Consider the following 27,427-nt stretch of genomic DNA (forward strand, 5'->3'; position numbering starts at 1 on the left):
GGATGCCGGCTTCTCTACACAGCAGCTGAGGGAACGGGGGTGGGGGAGAAGGGCTGAGTGGCAGGAATGCCCATCAGCAGGATGGAAGGAACTCAGACCCCATGTGGGGACTGTGGATCTCAGGGTTCCAGAGCTTCGGACCTTCTCCTGCCTCCACCTACAGGGGGCAGTGTAACTTCGGGGCTGAGCAGTAACCACACTCAGGTCTTGGTACCCCAGCCCTGGGCGGTGAGGCTGAAGAATCTGGGAGCTTGTGCCCCATCTGTAAAATGGAACTCACTTTAATGCCTCCTGTACAGATTCAGGAGGATTAATCGAATTAATGCATTTCTGGGCAGCTGATTGCAGCTGGCCTGGCCCCCGTGTAGCCAAGGATACTCCTTCCTGGCAGGGATCTGCCTGTTCTTGGGCTCTGGTTTTCTTGTACCAGGGGACAGCTCACCTCACACTTAGTAGCACCCCCCACCCGCACTCCACGGTGCCCCTCTGCCTCTCCAGACTTGCTAGACAGATGGACGCTCAGAGGGCGAGTGGGCGAAACTACTGGAGCAGCCCCTGCTCCGTGTCCAGAACGATCCACCTCTGGGCTGAGCAGGGGATGGGGGTGCACAGGAGCTTCTGAGCCTGAGCCTGCCCCCCCCACCTCCCACTGCAAAGCACTGAGGGCTGGGACCAGCAGAACCAAGTGATGGAGTTCGGCTGTGGAACCTTGCTTAAGGAATGGAGCCTTGAACACTGCTGTGTCTGTGTGTGCAATCTCTCAGCCTGCGTTCCTCTGCCCACACACAGCCCTTTATCTGCAGGTAACATTGGCCAATCTGCAGGCAAGATGGCTATTTGCCCCTTCAACACCCAGAGAGTGCAGCCTTTATTCTCAGTGGCGACAGCTTTGTGAATAAGCAAATCCATGGTAGGCCATGCTCTTCCTCCTGGCCTGAGCTGCAATGCTTGACCAGAGCAGGACAGCTTCTCTTCATTTCAGGGGCCAGGAGCCCACCCCGCCCTGGCCGCTGGCCCCGGGAGCCCAAGCAGGGAAAGGCCAGATTCCTGGGGACGGGTCTGGACTGAGAAAATTCTTCTCCCTCTATCACGAATGGGGAGCCGAGATGCATCTTCCCCACTTTCCCAGGAGTCCAAGAAGGAGGCTCAGGAGCCCTCTGGAGTGCATCCCCTACGGTGGCCCCAAGGACTCAGGCAAGAGACACATGCTTGAATTTTCCTCTTTAATCTTAAGCAAAAGAGACACAGGGGTTCAAAAATAAAAATTTCTTTCCCTCCTCCCAAACCTGTACCCCAGCTCCCTCAACCACACCCCGCTTCCTCCCCAGGGGGAAGCGAGAGGGGAGGGTGTAGGCATCTCCAGCAGGGGAGGGGGCAGGGGGAGTGCCGAGCGCGGTGCTGGTCTCTTTCCAAATATAAATACACGTGTCAAAGCTTCTGGAAAATCCTCCACTCCCACCACCCAGGCCCTCTCTGCTGTCTGCCGGGGTTTGGAGAGAGGGTGGGGGAAGAGGGTGCCAGGCACCGGCTGGCTGTGCATTGCTGCATCCGCTAGGCATCCACCACGGGAGCCTCCTCTTGATCACTGTAGAAGAGATGGCACTGGGGGTCTCCACGGATGGTGGGGGCTCCCTCGATCACCTTCCCAGTGTTGGGGTTCACACACCAGCACTCGCCACGCTGCCCGTTCAGAGACATCTTGCACTGTGGAAGAGAGAAGAGGAGACGGTGGAAGACAGGCCTCACATGCAGGTCCCAGCTCTCCTTCCTCGAATCAGCCCAGCCCAGGGCTGAGTGGAACTGCAGGAGGCAAATCTCAATGTGCACCCAGGACTCCTCTTAAAATGCTGATGCAGGGCCAGCTCTGTGGCCAATGGGTTAAGCCTCCGCCTGCAGGGCTGGCAACACATGTGGGAGCCAGTTTGAGTCCCAGCTGCTCCACTTCTGATCCAGCTCCCTGCTAATGCACCTGGGAAAAGCAGCAAAAGACAGCCCAAGTCCTTGGGTCCCTGAACCCATGTGGGAGACTCAGAAGAAACTCCTGGCTCCTGGCTTTGGATCCACCCAACTCCTGCCATTGTGGCTATTTGAGGAGTGAACCAACAGATGGAAGACCTCTCTCTGTCTCTCCCTCTCTCTCTCTCTCTCTCTCTTAATTCTGCCTCTCAAATAAATAAATTAATCTTAAAAAATAAATAAATGAAATGCTGATTCCTCTCTAGCATGGGCCTGGGACTCTGCTTGGCTAACAAGCCCCAACAGAATGATGCTGATGCCGCTGGCCCTGGTATCACTCCAGATCAACAGGGCTGTAGAGGACGCTCCAAGGTAAGAAGAATCTGCCTCCACCCCTATCAATGGGCCCCACCCATGGGGGACCCAGTATCCCGGAGTTTAGATGTCACGTAAGCTGGGAAGTCTCTAGAACAAAAGCCAAGATGCACCAGGCACTGCATAAGCGGGGCTCACACTGCCCAGGCAGCTTCTATCTCACACACATGAGTGTATTCACGCAAGCCTCTCAATCACCTGGTGACTTAGGTACCATTATTGGCCCTGCTTTTACAGATTGGTTAGGAACTCACCAACACCACTCAGTGAGAGGCAGAGCCAAGCCGCAAACCCAGACATTCCCGTTTCAGGGTCTCTGTTTTTATCCGCAAGCTATCTGGTTAACTCCTGCAAATCACTTTGGCCCCCACCTGTGCAGCAGGCAACCTGTCTTTCATTAGGAGACAATATTATGTTTCCTGAGCTCCAAACGGTTGGCTTGCGTCTGGAAGGTGTGGGGACAAATGAACAGCTTTCAAAGCTGGACTAATACTTAAAAGGGTAAGATGCCTATGTGGTGCAGGTGGGGAAGTGCGACCCCCAAGGGATTGGCAGAGCCCTGAGCCTCCTCTCCTGGCTCCACCATCCGTGCACCCTTTAAAACAATGCTCTCTGCCTGTTAGGATCCACAAGGCAGCCTTTGAACATTTGGACACCCACAAAGCACCCCAGTCCCATGCAACCCAAATCCCTGGGGGTAAGACCCTATCGTCTGCATGGCTGTGAGCTCCCCGAAGATCCCAGGATGCAGCCAGGGCCGAGAAGCTGCTTGAAATCGGGATGTCAGCCACAGAGCATCCTGGCTCTCCCTTTCTGCCTCCCACGCCTTCTCTGCCTTACACCAAATGCCCAGACTCTTCTCCTGGGATCACGGATGGTGAGGTGGAGGCAGCTGGAGATGAGCTGAGCAAAAGGACAACAGAGGGATTTGTAACCATTACCAAGTCCATGTGGCTAAGCTCCTGCACGTACACACTGCTCACTAACATATGCACATGGGCAGAAAGGAGACGGGTAGGAAGGGGAGCTCCCGGGTGCTCTAACTCAACTTGCTAACTATCTCTAAGGAGCTTACGATCTTGTTCTAGTCTCATTTTTTTTTTTTTACCTTATTCAATTTGAAAGTCAGAGTTCCCAAGAGATGGGGAGAGACAGGCAGCTGGATCAGATATGGAGGAACTGGGTCTCAAACTGGTACCCACATGAAAAATGGTGGGTATTGCAGGTGGATGCTTTACCAGCTACACCAAAGCCAGCCCACTAGTCTCTTTTTTAGGTATGTTTTCAATGTCATATCTCCATCCTTCTTTCTCTTGCCTGAAGTAATCTGAAAACCAGGAGCAGGCGTTTGACTTACTGGTATCCCATGTTGGAGTTCCATTCTGGGCCCCAGCTTCCTGCTGATATGGCCCTGGGAGGAAGTGGTGATGGCTCAAGTACTGGGTCCCTGCATCCTACATAGGAGGCCTGAATTGCACTCTTGGCTCCTGGCTCCAGCTTCATACAGCCCCATGTGAGCATTTGGAGAGTGAGCCAGCAGATAGAAGAATGTCTCTCTCGCCCCAAAAAAAATAAATCACTTTAAAAAGTAAAAGAAGAAAGAAAAAGGAAACTAGAGAGGCTACTTGGTAAATGGCTGAAATCCGTGATTCTGGAGTGTGGTCCATGGACCATCAGCATCTCATCGCCTGGGAGCTGTTGGAAATGCAAGCTCCTGGTCCCTATTCCACCTGTCAAAGGGCAGTCTCTGGGGCTGAGCCCACGAATCAGCTCTGCTAGCTGTCAATGCTCAGTACAAGTTGCTCTCCTCCAAACCTGCCGGCACTGCTCACAGGTGGCTGGGTAAGCAGAGTCAGCCTCTGACCCACCTGAGGCCAGGGAGGGGTGCCCCACCCTCCCTGTCACCACCACACCTGTGGTTACAGCAGCCTCTGAGTCTCCCACTTAGCTCTGGGAGGATCACAGGTGGGCGAGGCCTGGGGCTGGCAGCCACACTCACCTGTTTGAGGTTGTACAGGCCGTGCTTGTCACAGTTGGGGATCTGCAAGGCGTAGAGATTCTCCAGGGGGCCCCGATCATCAGGAAGGCGCATGGTGGAGATCCGCTCTAGAACTTGGTCCAATTCCTGCTGGCAGAGGGTCTGCGGGCACAGAGCATGTGGGAAGTGAGAACGAGGGGCCCACTCAGCCTGGCCTGGATGCAGCCCAGGTAAGAAAAGAGAGGTAAGGAAAGAGACTTTCCCATGGCCACACAGCTGGGAGCAGGGACACAAAGCCCAGTGACCTCCCTATCATGGCCAATCCTTGCTCAACCTACCCCCTAAAGAAAGGAACATGGATGATTTCAATTCTTGGTTTGTGATGGTGGCCTTGATGGGCCAAAATGGGCTCGGCATGGGCGAATACTGAATGCAGGTGGTTGTCTCCAGGGTACCTACAGACAACCATGGCCCAAAGCTCCCTTCCCTTCCCTAAACCCAAGGCTCAAGAAAGCAGAGTTGAGCAGGAGAAAGGAAATGGGCAGCTCAGTGAGGGCAGCACATCACAACAAGAGTGAGCAAGTTCCAGCAGGTTCCCCAGGATGCATGCTGTCCACCTATGTCCTAAGTACAGACAGAAATGTGTAGGTGTTAGAAGAAAGGAGTGGCCGGCGCCGCAGCTCACTAGGCTAATCCTCCGCCTTGCGGCGCCGGCACACCGGGTTCTAGTCCAGGTCGGGGCGCCGGATTCTGTCCCGGTTGCCCCTCTTCCAGGCCAGCTCTCTGCTGTGGCCAGGGAGTGCAGTGGAGGATGGCCCAAGTGCTTGGGTCCTGCACCCCATGGGAGACCAGGAGAAGCACCTGGCTCCTGCCTTCGGATCAGCACGGTGCGCTGGCCACAGCGCGCCGGCCACAGCGGCCATTGGAGGGTGAACCAACGGCAAAGGAAGACCTTTCTCTCTGTCTCTCTCTCTCTCTCTCTCTCACAGTCCACTCTGCCTGTCAAAAAAAAAATAATAATAATAATAAAAAAATAAAAAAAGAAGGAGGGAGCTTCCGTCAACCGTATATCTAGTCCATTTCACAGCCAGACATACTGACAGGCCCAAAGGCCACTGAATATGCCAGCACTAGAAAGAAGAGGGCTTTGTCGAGGTGACACAGGAAGCCACTCTCACGGGGATGTCCTCTGGCTTCCACGACACTCCCTTGTCATGCCCACCCACCCCAACGGAGCAAGACCCCACTGACCCTAGCAGACAGCGGCCACAGCTTCTTGGGCTCCTCCAGACCGAGGTGGTGCTTGCCACCTTTGCCCAGTTGCCGGTGTTGCTCAGCAATCTTCTCTCGGAACACGGCCAGCTCCTTCATGCCCGTCTTGAGGGCCTTCCGGCCCACACCAACCCCAACTCCCAACACATTCATGGTCCCGTCCACGTTGTTCTCTACCAGGGTGCCTTCAGAGTGGTCATCGGCGTTGTCTGCAGAGACAAGAGAGGAAGAGCTCCAGGTCTGGCTCCCCAGGGGCGTGGGCTCTCCAAGGACCCCCTGGAGCCCTACCAATGCCCAAGATGGCAATGCCCACCCACCCAGACCCACACTCAGGAATGCACGTGGATTATCAACTTCAGCTCCCCAGTACCTCTTAGGGAGGTGCTCTTAGCTCACAGAGGCCAATTACTTGACGAGGTCACCGATCTGCCAGGTAATGGATCCAGGACTTGAGCTCCAGAAAAGTGACAAGGGTGCTTCCATCCTGTCATTCTGCCCCCATCCTACAAGGCCTACAGGCTGAATGCACCTGGTGAGGCTCCTAACAAGGAATGGGATTAAGTCCTGTCTAGGGCTCCATCGAGCACTAACCCTCAGTTCAAGTTCTTCATCACTTTTGGTATGAAAGGTGCAGATTAGGTGAGTTTTTAAAAACTCATTCCCCAGAAATCACTGGGCTACCACAAGTCAGGTGAGGGAGTGAGAGGCAGGAAGCCACAAGGTCACCCAGACCCCACCGTCTCCAGCTCTCCCCTGCTGTCTCTCTTCACTTGCCAATCTTCCCCACAGCAGAGTTCCCACAGTGCTTTGTTCCTGGGTGCCAGGGTACCACCTCTTGGACTCTTACTTGCTTCCAAGTTCGTCTGTGAGTTCTGCCCCAACCCTATCACACGGAGCCCTGGAGACGGGAACTACAACTGCCTGCACTTGATCGTTTCAGCTTAACACAGGGTACGAAGCTTCATCAAGGGGGAAAGGAACAGAATCACGGTAGAGCTGTAACCGAGGAGATGAGTCCCAGGGAGCTCTGGAATCAAACAGTGCTGCCTTGGCCTCTGGGAGACACAGCAGAGCAGAGAGAGTCCTAGACTCCCAGCCCACCCCTCCCAGGGTCCACACCAACAGGCAGCCAGAGTCAGGTATCAAATCCAGCTACCAAGGATGCAAGCACCCTAACTTAATCGGCTAAAATGCCTGTTCCATTAAACTATTTCTACACAAGCATTCGAGGTTACTTGGTGGTCCCATAGGAATTCAGACCCAGCGTGGTGGGCTCCCATGGTCACACTCCAGGGTACTGAGAAGGTGGAAAGGCCCAGCCTTTACCTGTGCGACAGGAGCTATGACACCCTCTCTGGGTTGTTGTGAATTGTGTGGGGTTCATACACCGCTAAGGAAGAAAGCATTACTTCCATGCCAGGTACAGCACCGGGGACTGGTGCTACAGCAATATCTTCTGACCAGTGCATTTCCTGGCAGCCAGCAGCATCCAACAGGTGTGCCACACCCCTCGCCCTGGGCCTGACACCTGGTGAGCTCTCAGTAGCCACAGCAGCCTTGCTTCAGAGCCCAGCTCGGGGTCTTCGCAGAGCACTGAAGTTAAACCTCAGCTCTGTCCCTTTCTCTCTCAGTCGTGTTTCCCTGCACATAACTTCTCTGAGCCTCTGCTTCCTAACTGCGAGCTGTTAGACTTAAGAGTTCTCTGTGCATAGAACCATTCGGAGTAGGCTGTAGGTACATGTGACTAGGAACCCAGAAATTCTGTGTCCACCTGACTTCAGTGGCCTCAGGGATCTGCAACCTCGGCCACGTGGAACCGGACCAAAGGGAAACAAGTCTGTGAGCATTTGGAAGTTGAAAGATGCCTGAAGAACCCTGACAGTTCCCCAAAGTATTGCTCCAGCCAGGTTTCTGGCATCCAAGGCCACTGCATGATCAAATCAAGAAGATGAAAAGAGCAAGAAGGAGTGCACAGGGACAGTGACAAGAAGTGTGAAAGGGCAGAGAGGAAAGAAGACACTAAAACAAGCAGACACGGGGACTCTGGGGCCATTTCCTACTCAGCAAACAACTCTGCACCCATCCACGGTCCATGTGCCCTGAGCACCGCCACCATGGCACAGCCCCAAACAAGAACTGTATTGATGGACGGCGCTGTGGCTCAATAGGTTAATCCTCCGCCTTGCGGCGCCGGCACACCGGGTTCTAGTCCAGGTCGGGGTGCCGGATTCTGTCCCGGTTGCCCCTCTTCCAGGACAGCTCTCTGCTATGGCCTGGGAGTGCAGTGGAGGATGGCCCAAGTGCTTGGGCCCTGCACCCCATGGGAGACCAGGAAAAACACCTGGCTCCTGGCTTCAGATCAGCGCGATACACCGGCCGCAGCAGCCATTGGAGGGTGAACCAACAGCAAAAAGGAAGACCTTTCTCTCTGTCTCTCTCTCTCTCACTGTCCACTCTGCCTGTCAAAAAAATAAATAAATAAAATTAAAAAAAAATTTAAAAAGAACTGTATTGATGATGGTGACCTTGGGATCTCGGTGCAGCGTGGGGTTAAAACGCCAAGTATCCAGCATGAAATTTTTTTCTACCTGAAATTATTAAACTTCAGAAAAACCAAACTTGAGCCATTTATGAAATGCAGAAATCTTCTGAAATCTGGGAAATTCTTCTTTCTACAACAACTATTCCCCCGAGGGTGCTAAGCAGCCTGGGTTTTACAGTAAATGAAGCAAGAGCAGATTAAGTTCTAGTCCTGCAGGGGCAGGGGCAGGAAGATTTAGAGTTTGCCTCTGGGCTGGGCAGGAGACCTGTTCTACCACATCTAATCAGACCCAGCCACAGTGCCAAACCCTCCTCACACATCTGCCCCCCGCCCTCCCCCCCGCCACTCACTGAGGCCGGAAGCGTGCAGATCCAGGGGCCCCAGGAGAAGGGTGCAGCATTCCCTGCTCAGCTGCCTACCAGGGGCCCAGAAGAGGACACCGAATCGCCCTATATTGCCATGCAGATTTCCTCCATATGCTACGTCTGCACAAGGTCACCATCGTGCAACCGGGACCACCTGTGCAGTCAGCCTGTGACCTCTACAGAGACACTGGAGGTACAGGGCAGAGGCAGAAGGGAAAAGGCCTGGGAAGCTCCGAGGTGGATGAACCTGCAAAACAGACCCAAGGGGTCCAATGCCAGCAACCACCCACCTCCTTAAAACTGAACTTCGACGCCTCCTGCAGGTGCTGCCCAGCAGAGGCAGGCGCAGCCCTTCTCAGTCCTGTTGCCATTGCTGCATAGGCTTCTCCACACGTAGACCCGAGTGAGACGTTTCAAGCTCCCTACCCCACCCTCCCTGCCGACACTGGGAGCACAGGAGAACAGGTGGCTATAAGTCCTTTCCTGTGGTGAGCATTTGGCAGGGCGGTTAAGATGCTGCTTGGGGCACCTGCCTCCCATCCTGGAATGCCTGGTTTGAGCCCCAGGTCTGCTTCTGAATCCAGCTTCCTGCTGATGCTGGCTCTGGGAGACAGCAAGGGATGGCTCAAGTGGTTGGGGCCCTGCCCCCTGTGTGGGGGATCCAGACTGAGTTCCAGCTCCTGGTTTCAGCCTGAACCAGCCCTGGCCATTGCAGGCATTTGGAGAGTGAATCAGTAGATAGAAGATCTCCCCCTCTCTCTATCTCTATCTCTCTGTCTTTCGAATAAATAAAGTCCCTTCCTTCCCAGTTGCTTGGGGCCACAGAAGGTCTTTCCTTCCACCTTCCCAGCCACCTGGAAGCCAAATGAGAGAGACAAAATGGGAGCCTCTAACTTGCCTTCCCCCAAGCCCTTTGGACTTGAGCGAGCCCCTGGCTTCCCCTCTGCTTCTCCCTGACCACAGCAGCAGGAAAACCATCTGGAGACCTCCGTGCCACTTCCAGGGTTCACAAAATAATTAGAAAAAGGCAAGGTCCCTGGGGTCCTGCTGGCACAGCACGCTCACCTACAGCACTTCCAGAAGCTTCCACTCCGTGGGTTGGAGCCTGTAACACTCAGAGGCTCACCTGACTCTGCCCTTCAGGGAGGAGGCTTGCCTGCCTGCCCCAAGGCTTGGGTTAAGACAGCTGCTCTCCACCATGGCTGTCATCACAGGTTCTCTGGTTTAAGGAGTGAAAGGTGACTCACGTGTAGTCCTATGCTGGAGCTTCTGGGAAGGCCACACTCATCGAAACCCAGGGTCTGGAACATTCTCCAAAGTCAAGGTCTCCCAACCTCTGCACTTCTAACATCCAGACCAGTGCTGGCCATTGTAGGAAGCTGAGCAGCACCCCTGGCCTCCAGCCACTGTGTGTCAGAGGCACCCTCCCAAACAGGGCGAAAACTGCCTTCCTGCATTGCCCAGTGGCATCTGGGAGGCCAAACCACCCTGAGATGAGAACCACTGTTCTTAAGTCAGGCCTTATGCAAAGGCCTGGACCTAGCAGCTCCCAGCTCATTGTTGAAATGACTCCCACCCCCATGCAGAGCAGACCTAACTGTAACACCCCTCGCCATGTCTAAGACCTCTCCACCACCTTCCACCCCACAGCCAAGAGGGCCCCCGGGGTCTGCCCAAGGCAGCTCAAAGGACTTTCAACCTCTGCCCCTTCTTTCCTAAGCCCAGTGGGCACGTGTGCCACAGACGGTGGCCAAAGCAGCAGCCCTGCGAAGAGTCCAAGAGGTCAGCCCTCCTCTCCTGCTCTGAGAAAGGCCCTCCAGCATCTCTGCAGACACATTTGAAGAAAGAGGGGGGGCATTTGTGCTGAAGATGCCAGCCAGGGTCAACTTGCCCAAAAGGAACAGCAGGGACAGTGCCCAGAGCTTACACATTGTTTGAATCTCCTTTAGAATCATAGAAAAGGGACAGGCATTTATTGTAGCAGTTAAGACGCCACCCGGGAAGCCAGCGTCCCACCCTGAAGTGACTGCTTTCAAGTTCCGGCTTCCTTCTGATGTGGACCCTGGGAGGCAGCAGGTGATGGCTCAAGTGGCTGGGTGTCTGCCAGCCACATGGGGGACCAGGACTGAGTTCTGGCCTCCCAGCTTCAGCCCAGCCCAATTCTAGCCATTGTGGGCATTTGGGGAGTGGATCAGTACATGAGAGCTCTCTCTCTTTCTCTCTCTTCCTTTGCCTTTATGTCTTTCAAAAATCAGTTAATTTTAAAAATTTTAAAAAATCAAGCTGTTAGATCAAAAAGATAACAAAATATTCATATATTTGCATTTATAAAACCAGCTGTAAAATGACTTTAACATAGTTTGATGGAAGAAGGGCCCATGAAATGTCATATATGAAACTGGCTCCAGGTCCCAGAAGGCAGGGCCCACACTGGGCAGTTTTCCTAGGGGAGGATAGAGTTGGCTTCCCGTCCAGAGATGGCCCTGACCTCTCCCAGGTGCAGGTCCATTTGTCCACCCTCACGGAGGCCACCTGGATTCAAGGGTATGTTTCATTCCATTCCTTTATTGATCTCACAACTACCAATGAGCCTGCCAATAAGATGAGGAAATCCACAGGCCTGCTTAGCTGGCACACGCTGTTTTTATTTGTTTTGTTTAAAAAAAAAAAAACATTTTATTTATTGATTTATTTGAAAGGTAGAGTTACAGACAAAGTGAGAGAGAGAGAGCAAGAAAGGTCTTTCATCTGCTGGTTCACTGCCCAAATGGCTGCAATGGCCTGGGCTGGACCAATTTGAAGCCAGGAGCCAGGAGTTTCTTCCGGGTCTCCCACGCAGGTGCAGGGCCCAAGCACTTGGGCCATCTTCTAGGCTTTCCTAGGTCATAGCAGAGAGATGGATCAGAAGTGGAGCAGCCAGGACTCGAACCAGAGTTCATATAGGATGCCAGCACTGCAGGCAGCGGCTTTAACCTACTATGCCACAGCGCCAGCCCCATGCTGTTTTTAAAGGTAGTAGAGCGGTCATTTCTGTCTCTGTGACCAGCTTCAGGACCCAAGTCTTGCAGCCAGCTCTGAGCTACACACCTCGAAGTAGAAGCCCAGGGAAGGGAAAGATCCCAATGGTTGGCAGACTGAGAAAAGCCTCCGTCCCTGTCACTATTCCCAGCAAAAGAAGTTTGAGAATTCAGACTCCAAAGTCTCACTGCCTGAGAGCCAACCCCATCTTTACCACTTTGCTGTGAAGCCCTGGGTAAGTTAATTAAGCCCTCTTGCCTCCATGACTCATTTGTGTTAAGAGGACAAAGAGAATCCACCTCCAAAGAGGACCCAAGAGATGCTGGGCACACGTACCGTGAATACAGACCCATGGCAGGAGCGCATGGGGTGGCCGTTTAGTGCTTCCTCCCCACCAGGGAAGCGCGCACACAGCCTCCACCCTCACTGGGACAAGGGCACCGTCCCATCACCAAGTCCTTCCCATATGTCCTCTTCCGGGCTGCGGGAGCTATCCGCAGGAGAGCATTCCAGATGCAGAACTCCAGCTAGAGATGGAATTTGCCCTCTGAACAAAAATACCAAGTTGCGTTTTTTTTTCTGCCTAAGAGAGAGTTAGTTCCACAATAATATTTATGAAGCAACCCCTTTGTATGCTGTGCAGAGGTCCCAATAAGAAAAGTGTTCTCAGCAACCCAAGTCACTGGCAGGGACCTCGGAGACGTCTCCTGGGGATTAAGCATTAACTCGTCTCCCCTACATAGCAACTAAGAAAAATGGGTCAACACGGAAACAGGGGATTTTGTGATTTTATACAGAAGGTAAAGCTTTTCCAGAGAGAACTGGGTGGGGAGGGGGGGGTTTACAAAATCTCAGAGCTGTTCAGTAAAGGGGAGAACTCCTGTGCCTACCTTAGTGGTATTGCCATACCTTTCCACCTTAGAGAGTTGTAGATAAGGCAGGTGTCCCATTTTACAGATGGGCACACCTAAGGCCCTGGAGGGCTACCATCTGATCTACAGGGACAAATATGTCCTATTTGTTGTCATAAGAGGTGCTCCATCATGGGTACAGGGGAGTCCCCCCCATTGCTCCCTGAGCAACCGTTACGAATCTAGCCAAGGAAAGCAGCCAGAAGCTGACACCCCAAGACCCCCAAGACTCGGGGCTCTCTGCCAACCTCCGGCATTAAAGCACCAGTTTTTTAAACTTAGCCTTGGCAAGGCCCTTTTTTCCCTTGATCATGGCGCCGACAACCCTTCTCAAGAACCCAAACCCTGTGTGCGACAGGTCCTCACTCTCAGAAGCCTCTTTTTCTCCTAGTACAGTGTTCTGACCTCAGGGCTCCATGGGGAAGCTGGTTTGACTCCCGACCTGCAGGAGACCTTAACATATGCTTGGGAAAATAAGCCCCAAGAAGCTAAAAGCAACCCCCTGCGCCTCCTTGCTGGCATTGTGTGGCGCTGGGCCTTATCCAGGCCTGGTGAGGAGATGTGACCCTTCCCCAAAGCCATCACACATCTTCCTCAAAGCTCAGCAGGTCTCCTCCTTTCCTTTATTCCAAAGACATCCTAATCTTTTTCCAGCTTTCTCCTTCTACCTCACGGCTACCTTGAAATGCAAGAGCTGAGGACACAATGAAGATGACCTCATCCAGCCCTGAGCCCATCACTGTCTGCAGTGGATTCAACAGGCAGCAGCAGTCCTGGCCCTACGGGAACTGCTTTTGAGTTGCAGGCCAGAGAAATGAAGGCCAGCTGATTTCCTGGTTGCACCCTGGCTAGGCATAGAACTCATACCTTCTTGATTAATTCCTCCCAAAATGCACTTAACCTTGACTGTGTTGGGCAGAAGAATAAATACTAACCACTCTCCTCTTCCTCCCCTTCCACAGACAACTGCTCCTTGAATAGCCACAGCAGTGGAGAATTCATTAACAAGCCTGAATGGGCAAAGAACGCCAGGAGTCAAGAGCCCTGGATTCCAGCTTGGCCTTATAATTCACCCATGACTTCAGGCCAAATCCTTTATTCCGAGTTCTAAATTCTCAAATCTGAAAAATGGGACTAATAGTCCTGCTTAAATAATGGCTCCTATTTAAACAGGATACGATATGATTGTCATCAAACTCCCATCATGGGCAAAAGCCAAGCTTCAAAAGAAATGTGAGAGTGATCTCTAGAATGGGGAGAGCGGCTATGTAGGGGGAAGGCTGGATGACATTTGATCTGCAGAATGGCCAAAAGCCATGGAAAAAATGAGTTAGAGTTCTGCAATACTCTTTGCATATTTCCTCTGAAGCTTAATTTTGTTGGTTGTATAAATTCTGTGTTGCTAAATATCAAGGCTCTCTGCCACTGGATGGAAATGCTTGGGCAAGAATGGATTTGCTTCAATTGCTTTAACTTTGTTTACACAAAGTTACACAAAGTTACAAAGGAAAGGAGGATGAGGGAAAAGGGGTCCTATTTGTTGTTGTTGTTATTTGTTTGTTTTAGCTAAAGTTTAACCTAAGGACCTTAATCTCTCTGGTGAGGACACTGTTTATATGTCTTTCCTCACCTTCCACCTTTTTTTGGTTTTCCTCCAAAGGTCAGAGGCAGAGGACGGCCCAGGTTGGGATTCTGAACAGTTCACACAGATGCCCATCGAGGCATAGGATGGCCCAGGAAACAACCCCGTTTAGTCAATGCCCTTATCCCAGGGATCCAGCTAACACCCGGCTTCATCCAGGTCTCTCTTCCCATTCCTTCCCCCACTTCCCCCAACAGAGCCAGCCAAGCAGAATCTGACAGCTGTCCCTCAGATGCCACCCGAATCTGGGAGAAAAATCTTCCAGGGGGCCGGAGACCAGCCTCTCCTCTGCGTGGCCCCTCCTCTCTGAATCTCCCTGTGGTAGGGGGAAGGGCTACAAACAGCCCTCTTAGATGCTCCAGATCCACAAGTCCCCCCCGGTTATAAGATAACACAAGTGGAAGAACCGACCTTACTCATCCAGGAACCACCTGCACACCTGCAGCTGCACAGGCTCATCACCAGCTGAGTGCTGTAGAGCTCAGCGAGTGGAGTGGGAAGCCCAGTGGGCACCTGCCCCCGCCCTCACACCGTGAAGGAATCTGGAGGAGAGGACAGAACAGGAAAAGGAGCCAGTGAATCCCCTCCCTGCCGAGCCACCCTGACTCTTCTGGAATTTGCGTTGGGACTCTGCTTCTTTTGCAGCCTTGGCCAAGCAGTGCGAAGGTGGTAGACGGGCCTGAAAGGCAGAGGACCCAGCTTCCCACCGTGACTTTACCACCAGCCCTGGCATTCGAGAGCTGGCAGCCGGGTGTTGAACTTGAGGTGCTTGCTAACGACATTCCTGGATCCCAGTCCCAGAGATGAGTCTTGCGAAACAAGCCCCTCAAGCGCTGGCATTCCCAGGGCCTTCATGCCTGTGAGTCTATTTCTCTTCTACTGGGTTTCCCGAAGACCTTCCTGGTGAGAGGAGAAAAGAGTCTCTTCTTCTTAAGAGCTATGACCTCACACGCACACTTGGCAAAGACCCAGCCCCATGAGCTCTTTCCACCCACTGATCCATGGGGTCACAAGCAGACACAGATGCATGCTGGGATGCATGCAAAGAGGCCCCGCTTGGCTTCCTGGAGATTTCTAGAGCATGCCCTCACACCACTGTCTCATCGCAGGCTCCCTGACTGAGCCAGAAACAGCACAGCTACTCAGAGCCTCCCTGCCTGTGCACTCTGCGAAGGGCTGCTTCATAAACACCAGGTCATTCCTGGAATCACAAAGGCCTGGGGAGGGTCAGGGCTGAAGCAGACAGTTGGAGAAAACAAAAACATGCTCAAATTCAGCCCAGGTCCTCTGGGGCTCTGGCAGCCATGCTGTCCTTGAAGGGCCAGAGAAGCTGCTATCGAGATGGCAAACAGCACTATCACTTCTCACTCCTTCCCACGGCTGCGCATGTCTCTCCTCTGCTTCAACGGCAGCCATCTGGGAACCTGGCAAGGTGACCTTGCTGCTGAAGGTCTGAGTGACTGCAGTGTGCATTTCAGTGCAAACCTGAACAAAGGGCCATGGAAATGTGCCTGACCCAGCAGTTTTACTTCTCTTTAAATGCACACAAGGCCACACGCACAGAAATGTTCACTACAGCATTCTCTGCAGTCGCAAAAAAAAAAAAAAAAAAAAAAAAAAAAAAAAAAACCTATTAGCAACTTCAAAAGTCTTTCAATAAGTGTATGGGTAAATAAAGTCAGTAGGATAATACAATGGAATAAAATACAACAGTTAAAAGGAATACCTTCCATCTGTGCAATAAATGTGAGTAGGTCTCAAAAATGTTAATAAAAAAGTGAAACTTCTTTGTATATTTTCCATTGACTTTCAGGTAATTTGGACAGCACTGGTCAACCATCTTAAATATATAACTACACCTGAGATGTATTCAGTATATGCAAATATATGCATACTAGTCATCCATCGTATTTATGCACAGAAATCTTTTTGGCTAAGATAAACACTAAGTACTGCATCCTAACAGACAAAATGCTAACAACTTACAATTCTAGGCAATAACTTCTGTGATTATACCATTCATAGCACTTTTCTGTATTTTTTTGAAAAGTAGAGAAGCAGACAGAGGTCTCCTAGGCTCTGGTTCACTCCCCAAATGCCCACAACAGCAGAAGCCGCAAGCCAGGAACTCAATCCAGATCTCCCACATGGGTGGCAGGGATCCACTACTTGAACTATCACCTGCTGCTTCCTAGAGTATACACAAGTGCACATTAGCCAGAAGCTGGACTTGGGAGCAGAGCTGGGACTCAAATCTAGGCACTATGATATGGAGTGTAGGTATCCCAAACAGCACATAACCACTGTGTCAAACACTTACCCTCTTTTCTACATTAAAAAAAAAGTTTCTTAAGAAAAAAAAAGCCTCTAATGCCATCTATCTCTCCCCTTCCTTGTCAAGCATGCATTCAGTGAACGGTAGTGCTCCTGCAACCCCACTAGCAGGAAGAGGACGAAATGACAGCAGCATGGGAGACTGCACCGCCACTTTGCTCGGCCAAGCAATGCTAACAGGGTCATCCACTCACCAGCTGGAGCCTGGCCATGGGCTCCCATCCAGTGCTCTGTGCCATGAAGAACTAGGAAATGAGTCAGAGGAAAGATTCAAAGAAAATGGAAGAGGGTCACAGAATCAAGAATGGGAACGATGGAGGCATCTAGATGACTCAGCGGCAGAATGAAAAGCCAAGGGACAAGCTCATGTTGGCGCAGCCCAGAGCGTGCAGGATGGCAGAGGTGCCCAACGGCCAGTCAGACCCCGTAGAAAAGAGACAGCTGTTCTGTCTCGCCAAGGACCAAAGCGGAAACAGCCTTGAACCAACCCAGGAAAGACCCACAATAGAAGCCATCCAAGAGGTTCGTGAGAAGGAACAATCGACCAATTATACAGAGTTCCCCTGGTACATTTTAGGAAGAACCTTCCAAGGAGAAGGAGAATAGATGGTGTGGCCCCAAGCACCCAAATCTACTTGACTGAGTCGGCAAGAGGCATGGGGACGCCGAGCACTTGGGTGGTAATTTAACTCAGCATCCTTCACGGCATCCCACCCTGTGTCCATTCATTGGCAAAAAGCCACGTCCATGTTTTTTTCTTCCTCTTCTGTAGGATGGATGCTTCCTGAAGGCATAAACTCCCAGAGATATTTTTTTAATTGTAATAAAGAGGGCAGGAGGGGAGACAGTCTGTGTGCTCAATTAACATTTTGGGGAAGGATCCTGCGTTTACTTTTTCCAAGACTAAACAGAGAGGCAGATACCTCTCAAAGTTGACCCTCTTACTTCTGTGACTTTATTCACCATAAAAGGACCACATCAAGATATTTCCCAAAGCAGTAGAAGATGGCCCGAGTCCTTGAGCCCCTGCACCTGCGTGGGAGACCTGGAGGAGGCTCCTGGCTCCTGGCTTCGGATTGGCATAGCTCCGGCCGTTGCGGCCAACGGGGGAGTAAACCAGCAGATGGAAGACCTCTCTTGTTCTCTCTGACTCTCCCTTCTCTCTCTGTGTAACTCTGACTTTCAAATAAATAAATTAAATCTTTAAAAAAATCTTTATCGAAGCCTTGATCAGAAAGCTAAAGAGTCACCTACTGGTCTGCATGAGATGCATGAACACCTCCATGGACTTGCCTTCCTCTTAGGCATCATTCAACTTTTACAAACGCTTTTCTGCCCTGTTCAGCACCAGAGTATGTGTGATTTAGGTGTTAGGGCAACTTCTTTCTTATATGGCTGTACTCAAAGCTTAGACGTTAGAAGAGATGACTCTCCAAGGATCATCTCAACAATTGCCTTACATAATTTGATTCCATTTATTCTTGATCTTGCTTTTCCTATCTCCTTCCTCCCTCCCTCCTTGCCACATAGCAGAACCAGGGGTGGGGTGGGGTGGGAGTGTGTGGATAAAGAAAAGCAGTGAACAAAGAGTAGCATGAGTTGGGAAAGGAAGGACATTTGCCTCTCCAGGGACCCATATTCAAACTACTTCCCCTCCAGGCATTTCCACTGACATGGACCCACAGTCCAACTCCCACTGAGTTACAAGATGGAATCCTCCCAACCTCTCTCTCTCCCACTACCCTCCCCTTCTGCCAGCCTCTTCATCCCATAGCACTGCTCTCAGATACTACAGGCCTGACAAAACTGAACCCAGAGGATGCAAAAAGAAATCTAAAGCCTGCAAAGATGCCCGAGATTGCCAGCCACACTCTCAAACCAGCACAAGAAGCGTCCTGAATATAAATAAGTGTCTTTAAATAGGTCACCATGCTTTTCTCTTTCTTCAACTACAAGTTCACGGATTTTGTCTGATCTAACACTGCATCACATCCGTCTCCTCCCCTGGCTATGCTTTCTTGGCTTAAGAGGCAGCAAACCAAACCAGAGATGGCAAACGGAGCCTCAAGTGAGAATACTAACTTCTGGAGCATAAATGGGCCGTGGTTGGCCATCCAATTGCTGGTAGAACCACTGTGAGGAACAATGACATCAAGGGCCTTGACTGCCCCACTGGAAAACCATCAACCATTGACTCCACACTCTGGACTCATCAAAGGCTTTCCATGGCAAAGAGCAGCTGCCCAGGTAAGCCACACCCCCTTGAATAAGCCACACCCTCTAAAGGATGGCCAATCAGAAATCATCTAGCCAGGCATTTGCCATCCTCCTGTTCTCTGGTGAACAGCAGAGGCAGAGAAAGAAAAGGGTCAGAACGCACACTTGATTATCTGACTTTCTGTGCTACATGGTGTGTATGGCAACCACGTGAGACTGATAACTTCTTATCTCCTCCCACACCTGGCACAAGAGCCACAGTGTTTGAGGTCAAAGGCTTGTAGTCTGCGGCAGAGCCAAAATCAGATCCAGGTTGTTCTGCTTCACAGCTGGTCACCAACCACAGTGGCATTTGGTCAGCTGGCATCACCCAAGGAAAGACTCCCAACCAGAATTCACCTCCAGGGCTTCATTTCTTCTGCATCTCCACAGGACACCCGTCTTCCCAGGGAAGGAAGCCATCAGTCATATGCCAGCTGGCCCCACCCCTTCATCCTGCCTGGCACACTGCCTCCTGCTGCAGTTGCTATAGACACTACCCAGCACTATCAGACAGCCACAGAGGCAGGGTACAGGGCACAGGGGAACTGCCATTTTCATTTTTTTCTTGGCCTCAGGCACTTTAGAAAGTTCCAAAGGCAACTTGGCACCTTCAGCCAAAACTGAAGACAAAAGATCTAAAAGAAACTTCCTGGAGAGCTGCATAAAGGAACATTTTTGCAAAGTTATGCTGTAATTACTACGTCCTAGGGAAAAGGAGCTTTTCCAAGAAGCAGTCTACAGTGTGCTGTGTCTGTGCACATGCAGGGTAGATGGAAGAGAGACCCTGACTCCATTCCAGGCAGGGTTTGCCTTGACCCCACCTTGACTACTGCATCTGGCAAGTGGGGAGAACCCCAAGGGTAAAACAGAGCTGGGGGCGGGAACAAAAACTAAATAAAATACACAGTTTGCTAGAACTGGGTGATGATGTCTAGAACAACCCGAGTTTAATGACCGTTATTTTATCACTCACCTGTCATGGAAGCCCCCTTAGCTTACTGCCAAGGACTCTCCGCAGTTCCACTGTCCAACCTGTATCCTTCCAGCTGGGATGTATCCTATTTTCTCAGCAGATTCCTCTTGCCTCTCCACCCCCAACTTACCAAGGCCTTCCGGGGCCCAGAACCCCACCCCTCCTCGACTTCCTGGCTTGGTGAGCCCAGTTCCTTGAATGAACACAGGCGGACACACCTACAGCAGTCCATTAATTAGAAACCTCCCGGGGCCTCCCTCCAGCCAACTCCTCTGCCCAGTCCTCACTCTTGCTCTGCCTCCCACCAGCCAGGAAGAGATGTGGGGCTGGCAGCCAGAAGGGCTCCAGGGGCTGCCAAGTTGCCCCTGCTCCACTCCCCCAAAAAAGAAAAGAGAAAAAAATTCCTGACTGCAGTTGACTCTGTATTTCTTTCCGGGGCAGCCAGCTTTCTGAGCAAGGTCTTGACTGACACCCAGGGGCTGAGCCAGGCCAGATCTCCCTCGCCTTTGCTAAGGAACGGGAGTGGCCAGCGGGGTGGGGGTGGGGACAGCCAAGGAGGAGGAGAGGGCATGAGGAAGGGTCCATTCCCCACCAGGAACCAATCTCCTCCATACCTTACAGAGTGGGAATGGGGGCGCTATCCCACCTGAAAACCAACACCTCCGTAGAGTGGGCTTTTCCAGGTTTCCTCTCCCCACCATGAAGTCCCCAGAGAGCCTAAGAGAACCTTCCAACCCTGATTCCCAGAGGCAAATATCGAGCTTCATCCCTATGCGTGAATGTTTCACCATCATTTAAGCAGTCACTTTCTCTTCTCTCCCGGGACCTCGCCCCCATGAGACGCCTTACACTGTTGTTGTGGTCGCGGGACACGGACAGGCTGCCACTCAGAGGGCTTTCTCTGAGTGCCACGGATACAATCAGGCGTTAGGAAGGCCCCGCCTGCTCAGAAAATACTCCCCCAAGCCAGCGTTCCTGCTGGGAGTCCACTCCCCCACTTGGAAGTGACCTCAAGGCTGGAGATGATGTAGTAAGAAAACATCGCTATTTTGGAAAGAACATCCGAGTTCTCAGCCAGGATCACGTTCGACTTTCTGGCATCCGAGGCTTGGAGGGGGCAGACTTGGAAGCCCTCATTTTCCTGGAGCAGGGAATGGGCCTCATGGGGTCCTTGCTGGACTTAACAGCAGAGAACCTTGTACTCACACCACAGACATTTAAGTGGCAGGGCCGTCTGACCCTTTGATTCCAACGCCTGGGCCTAATACATCCCCTCTGGGGGGCTATGATCCAGAAAACCCCCTCCCCACCAGAAGTGGCCTAGGGTCCTCTCCAGTCTTCTGGTCCCTGGCAGCTGGAAGGTTGGCTCCTCTAGGTTGGCTGACCAGGTGAAGGCAGGACTGGGCCCTCTGTCACCTGCTCATGAACAGCAAGCTCATGAACAACAGGTGTCCAAGTTCTGGGGACATCTCTTCTCCCACAGTCCCTCCCAACCCTGTCCTAGGCACCACAGAGTGAGGTGTGAACTCCGTACCAAGAATGGTCGCCCCTGGATATGAGGATCCCAAAGGGCCTTGCCCATCTCATTCATTTAAAAAAAAAATCAGGCTGCTACTGTGGCATAGCAAGTAAAGCAACCACATGCAGTGCCAGCTTCCCATATGGGCACTGGTTCTAGGCCCAGCTGCTCCTCTTCCAATCCAGCTCTCTGCTATGGCCTGGGAAAGCAGCAGAAGATGGCCCAAGTTCTTGGGCCCCTGAACCAGTGTGGGAGACCCGGAAGAAGCTCCTGGCTCCTGGCTTCAGATCTGTACAGCTCTGGCCGTAGCAGCCAATTGGGGGAGTGAACCAGTGGATGGAAGACCCCTGCCCCTCTCTGCCTCTTCTCTCTCTGTGTAACACTGATTTTCAAATAAATAAATAAATCTTTTTAAAAAATCCAAAAGCCTGCTGACCACAAACCATTTACTTATTGCCAACTGGGTTTTACATTGCATTGAAAGTATAGTTGCATGATGCTGTCCACCGCCAGCCTCACTCCAGCACCACAAAGGTTAAGTCAGAGAGGCAGGGACATCTCCTGGGAAAATACATGGAAACCAAGGGACTCTGCCAAAAAGACAAGGGCTCAGCCTTTCCACGTAAATTGTTCATCTCTCCAGTGCAGGCATGGCTGGAGGGAGCTGACAGCACTAGCAGTTTCGGATTTACAGATAGGAAACAGGCTCCATCTGAATCCATGTCTTGCCTCGGGAGGCCGGGATGTTGTGGATACCTGAGATGAGTGGCTGGGCCGATGCGTCCAGTTTGGCCTGGTTTCAGGCAGCTAACAAGAACCTGGCATGTGCCAGGAACCTCATGGTACCACAGTTGTGCTAACACAGAGGCCATGGAAAGGGTGAAATAGGCAAATCTTCCCTGTCTCACCCAGAGGGAGCCTGGCGTGTGAGGAAGCCCTTGCTGCCCACTCAGGTCTGCACTGGGACCTGGGTCACCCCGAGAGCAAAGGCCAGACTGTTCCCCCATCTCCCGCTGCCCAGCAGCCCTTCTCCAGAGGCTGCCCTGTGACCTTTGGTCTCCCCTAACACACTGGGTCACTCACCATCTTGAAATCTCCAAACTCCAGGAACTGGGCCTCTCGCGGGAGTCCAGGGAGTCCCCAGAACCAGAGTCTGGCAGTGATGTGCCACGGCCCACCCATCACCAGCACAGGGCACGTGTCCAGGAACCAAACTTATGGCCAAGTCCAGAGCTTTTGCTTGCCAACAGCACAACACCTTGTTGGCCATGGACACAGAAGGGAAGGGGGTGAGATTAGCTTCTCAGGAAACCCCCCCCCGCAACAGAGTCCTCGTGTTCACATCTGCAAGATGGAGGGGAAAACCTCCCTCCCCACGAAGGGATGAAGGAAGACAGGAAACAAAGCAGGCACACAATTCATTTCATGATTGAAGGCCGAGAGATGGGGGGAGAGGACAGCCCATTTCCTGGCAGCTGCTGTCATCTCGTGAACACGCTGGCCAGAGATGGCATGGAGAAGCCAAGGGGCCTCACATCTGCCAACCAGATCACAGGCTCCGGGGTGAGCTGGAGTGCCATCTCCCTCTGCTATGCTTCGGTTTGGGCAGAAGCACTAACACTACTAGCACTAACCTCCCTGGGAAGAAACTGCCACCTTTGTACCCACCCAAGTCCCTGCCCTCCAAGCCCTGCCCCTGCAGGCCCATTCGAGGATCCGAGTTCTTTCAAACATTCTAGTCTTTCACATGGCCTCCTTCTCACGGCAGCTCTGAGCAAGGCTGTGGCCAGTATATTTTCTATGCCATTTTTTTTGAGCCCTGTCCACCCACTTAGCCCATAGCTGTTGGAGATGGGCCGGCAGTGGGCCAGGTGTGAAGGTAGCCTAGGGGAAGAGGAACTGGGAACAGATGCAGTCCCTGGATGCAGAGTCCCTTAAAAAAAAAAAAAAGAAAAGAAAAAAAAGGAAGCTTTTCCCCCATGTTTTGTTTTATCCATTGCTGCATTATGTAAGAGGAGAAACAAAACAACCAAAGGTGGACGTTGTATCTCTTCTTCCTTCCCCCTGGCAGGTATGCGAATACCTCCAGGTATACACCTGCCCTTCCAGGCACATACTTACCTTATCCAGTGCACGCAAGCTAACAGGAAGGGCCATGTAAGCCACTCCTCCCTTTGCCTGCCGGGAAACTCAATCATCCAGTTTGGCCAAGAACCTGTGCGTGCATAGACCCACATCAACTCACAACAGGTGGATTGCTCTTTCCACCCACTCTAAATCAGAAATTCCTTAGCCCAGTTTTTGTTTTTTTCATTAAGATACTTTAGCCCTGTTACATGGAATTTTTTTTTCCCCTCAAATATCCTATCAAAGGAATTGGGTCAGTGCGACTACACAAAGGGAGCTGTCACACCTGTGGAAGGTGGGTAAGAAAACTCTGGGCCGAGACCCCAGTTCTGCTGCTTCCTCTGACCCAAGCCCACAGGGGCAGTGCAGCCCAAAGCTGCAGACAGGAACACTGAGAGCCTTGCTGTTGCAAACCTGTGAGGCCTGAGTGCAGGGAGCCACACCCTGCCTCGCCTCCCATCGAGGAATCACACCTGTCCTGAGGCAGGACCCAGAACAGCAGCCCTTAGCTGCCCCATCTCCCCCCAAGGCCCTGTGGTGACTCAGGCAGAGCTGAGCTGCTGAGCTGAGCTAGTTCAGCGAGTTCTGTCCAGGGCAGGGGGAGGCGGGAGGTAGTGGTGTTCGCCATCAGTGACAGTGGGTCCCACTCATTCCTCAGCCTATTTTACGACTTTTAACTCGGTATGCAAATTTATGCAAGACAAGATGCAAAGCAGTGCTCCAAGCCAGAAGTCCCGTTGCTTTCTCGCCCCTTTTCTGGAGCTGTGCTGAGCCACTGTAAATCAGTGCTCGCCTCTGTCCCCCCTTATCCTCCCCAGCAACTGCAGATGCAGAGCCCCCAGGGCCAGCCGCCGGCCTGCCTGTCCGCTCTGGGCCTTTGAATGCACATTTCTATAGCACCTTTATAAGTGCAGCAGGCCAGACGGCCACTTGGGCGGCCCCGCCCCTCGACATAATCCCCTGCTTTGTGCCCGGCAGGGAAGGAGGCTGGGGGATGCTGAGGGAACCAGCCCAGCCTGAATTCTGAAAGGGCCCGGCCTGGCCCAAGCCTGATCCCCCTAACCAAGCCCACCCCTACCCCACCCCCACGCGGACATTCCCAGGCACCCGCATCCACACCACCACTGAACGCACCCGCACACTTTTCACACCCTGACTTCAGAAAACCCTTTCCATTTTGCTTCTAGGATTCTCCACCCCTGCCCTCTCACCCCGCCTGACTTCTCAGTTTCTCTGAACCAACAAGTCCCAGCCCATCACCCTCGAGGGATGCAGGCTCACCGTCACCCACTTCTGCTACCCTCTGCTACAGGCTGCTGTGCCCACCCCCACCCCCACATCCCTGCCATCCCCAGGAAGCCAGCAACACAGCCCCTGAATCCTGGGAACAAAGACAAAAGAGCTAACAGCAAAGCCGGAACTGCTGGGGTTTGCTGCCTCGAAATGAGAGGGTATGTTTAAAATTCTCAAAAGCAACCTGCTCTAAGAGGAATGCAGGGGGGGGTGGGGCTCATTCTTCAGAGGGGGGAGAAGAGATGGGAGATGCCTGTATGCCTGCCTACTTCACCTAGAGGAACTCAGCACTCTGCAGTCGGCACCCCACCCCCAACTCCGACCCCAGCACTCCAGAGAGATCCAGCGCCTGCCCCAGCCTTGCCCCCTCTCCTGCCTGCACCGGGGAAAGCCCAGGCTTCTCCCATAGTGCCTCTCCCCCAGCCCTGCTCCTAGCTGGCAATGGATGCTGGTCCCTTCTCCCCAGTACACCTACTCAGCTGCCACCCACCACATGCCCACCGCTGCCTACTGCCCCCTCCACGTCAGAAGCACAAAAAGAGCGGAAGGTGTCCCGGCATGGGGAGGAGACAGCTGAGGTGGCAGCTGGGGCGAGCTGGCTGCAGGGAGTCCCATGAACTGGGCAGAAAATCCAGAGGGACAGCCTCCCCAAGAACTGGCCCCATTGTCCTGGGGCTGCCCCTTCCCCTCCTCCCCTTTCAGGCTCCAGGAAGAGGACAATCTCCAGCAATTGTCCCTGCTAGAGACTCTAACCTGCTTCAGGGAGAGCTGGTTTTCAGGCTCAGAGGGAGCTGAATCAGAGTGGAAAAAAGCACTAAAGCGTCGAAGGAGAAAACGCACACCACACTTTATAAAAAGTCACAACCCCAGAGGCTCTGTGAAAAGTCCTCCCTCCGAGGAAGATTTCATTCGCTGGAGTTCGGCTGGAACTCGCGCACAAGCCACAGAAACTCCACGGAGCTTGGACCGCGGTGATGCAGGAGGAAGTGGGCAGGGCCCGGGCCGGGCACCCCACGGGAAAGGCGAGGGGGCTCCGTTTTCCTAAGAGAAGCAGGCAGGAGGGGTCCACTCTAATGCAGGCTGGGGAGGGAACCCAGGGCTCTATCGTATGACTGGGTACTCAAGGTCAAAAGTGTGCCTGAGAAATGGACTTCAACTCTGACCCCTAATTGCATTCTCAAGGGGAACAGGGGGAAAAACAATAGCATTTGGGGGGAAGGGGAGGAGGTGCAAAAACTCCAGGAAGGAAGCAAAAAGCAAGAAGGTTTTCCTTTTTTTGATCCCCTTTCTTTAAGATTGAAAAACTTGGTCAGGCTCGCTTGCTTTTTAAACAACGGCGGCGGCGAGTGGACGCCTCGCACCGCTGTCTCCCAGAGGAAAGAAAAGAATCACAGCTTCCTCTAGGCCACGGGGGCAGGAGGATTTGTAATTAAATAAAAAGAAAGAAAAAGAGAAGGCAAAGTGAGCTCCTAATGACCTGGTCGTGTCCCCACACAACTTTTTGGGAGGGAAGAAAGTCCCTTAACAAAGAACCCCAGGTTCCCCATCCTCCCCCCACCCCGCCCGCCCCGAGAAGGGCTGCCTCCCTGGAGGCGGGGTGGAGGGCTGGGGGCGGGGTGGAGCCGCACTCACGCCAGAGCCGTCGCTAGAACCAGCCTGGCTGCTCCCGCCCTCGGAACTGGGGCCCAAATGCTGCACCGCGCGGCACCACGCCACTGCCCCTTACTGGGATCTGCTTAAATTACCCTGGCGCTGCTGCTGGGGTTCCCTCCTCACCGCTCAAACACCCCCACCCCTTTACGTTTCCATCCAACAGAGTTGCAAGAGCCCTCTGGTCCCCTGTAAAAAGTAACTCTCGCTGCAAAGCACCACGTCCTCTCTCCGCCGCTTCACAAGCCCAGGAGGGGGAAGGGTCCCTCCACAGGGCTCCAGGGTCTCACGCCGGTGTCCCCTCCGCACGCGGGACCTGCAGCAGCGTCTGTCTCCCAGCAGTGATCCCACCAGGGCTCTTCGGTCGGCGGCCGCGGACTGAAGCTGCGCCCCAAACACGCGTCAAGGTCCTACTCACGCGTCTGCCCAGCAACCTCCTCCCCAGCGACAGAAGTCAGGGTACGTTCCGCCCGGGGCAGCCTCTCCCCTGCCCATTGATCCCCGCCAAGGCTCTGACTGCGGTCCGCCCCCCCCACCCCGGGTCTGACTTGTGGGGGCACGATCTACACAATTCCCTGTAGATCTGGCGAAGGGCTCCTCTCTTCCCGCCCTGAAACAGTCCCGAGTTCCGCCGCACGCCGCTTCCAACAGTCCCGCTGCCCTCAAAGTTTCCCTACTCGTCTCAGTCCGCGTTACCTGCAACCTGCTGGGGGCTGGCGTCCTGCAACTTTTGGCAAGTGGCCTGGCCGTGGACCAGCGCCCGAAGCGGCAGCTCGGTATCGGGGTTGGGATAGCAGCGCAGCCCGTGGGCGCAGCGCGGAGCGTAGACGCCGCACGCCTCGCCCTCCAGCCGGGCGCACACCGAGCAGCAGCCGCAGCCCGGCTCCCGGACGAGCTCGGCGCAGGGCTCGGTCGGCGGGGGCCCGCAGGCGGCCAGGCGCTCGGGCGTGCAGGGCGGGCAGCGGAACAGCACCTCGGCGCGCGCCCCGCGGCCGCAGCCGCCGCCGCCAGCGCCCAGCAACAGCAGCAGCAGCAGCAGCAGCGGTGGCGGCGGTAGGAGCAGCGGCAGTGCAGAGCCGCCCGGTCTCGGCAGCATGTTGGCGGTGGGGATCGCGACGGCGGCGAGCGAGCGGGCGGGCAGGTGGCACGGTCCTGGAAGCCCGCTTCTATCTCCTCCCCGGCTGCCGCAGCCGGGTCCTAAAAAGCCTGCTTC

At 53.3% G+C, this 27,427-nt stretch overlaps 1 protein-coding gene across 1 annotated transcript; it reads right to left on the minus strand.

Annotated features, from left to right (window-relative positions):
* Positions 1–1,209: 1,209 nt before the first annotated feature.
* Positions 1,210–27,427, minus strand: IGFBP2 (insulin like growth factor binding protein 2). The gene is made up of 4 exons (XM_002712467.5): positions 26,911–27,427; positions 5,561–5,790; positions 4,331–4,471; positions 1,210–1,704 (listed from the first exon to the last, which is right to left on the minus strand). Exons 1-4 carry the CDS (start codon positions 27,308–27,310, stop codon positions 1,552–1,554), a joined length of 924 nt encoding a protein of 307 aa, XP_002712513.1. The 5' UTR covers positions 27,311–27,427; the 3' UTR covers positions 1,210–1,551.

This window comes from Oryctolagus cuniculus, chromosome 3, assembly GCF_964237555.1.
Source record: "Oryctolagus cuniculus chromosome 3, mOryCun1.1, whole genome shotgun sequence".
In the NCBI taxonomy this organism is placed as follows: domain Eukaryota; kingdom Metazoa; phylum Chordata; class Mammalia; order Lagomorpha; family Leporidae; genus Oryctolagus; species Oryctolagus cuniculus.

Coding starts and splice junctions, on each gene's coding strand:
- IGFBP2 (XM_002712467.5), bottom strand. CDS start 27,310: ATGCTGCCGAGACCGGGCGGCTCTGCACTGCCGCTGCTCCTACCGCCG. Junction 4,472..5,560: donor TGTGGCCGCTGTCTGCTAGG/GTCAGTGGGGTC, acceptor CTGTGCCCGCAG/ACCCTCTGCCAGCAGGAATT. Junction 1,705..4,330: donor GCCTGTACAACCTCAAACAG/GTGAGTGTGGCT, acceptor TCTCTTCCACAG/TGCAAGATGTCTCTGAACGG.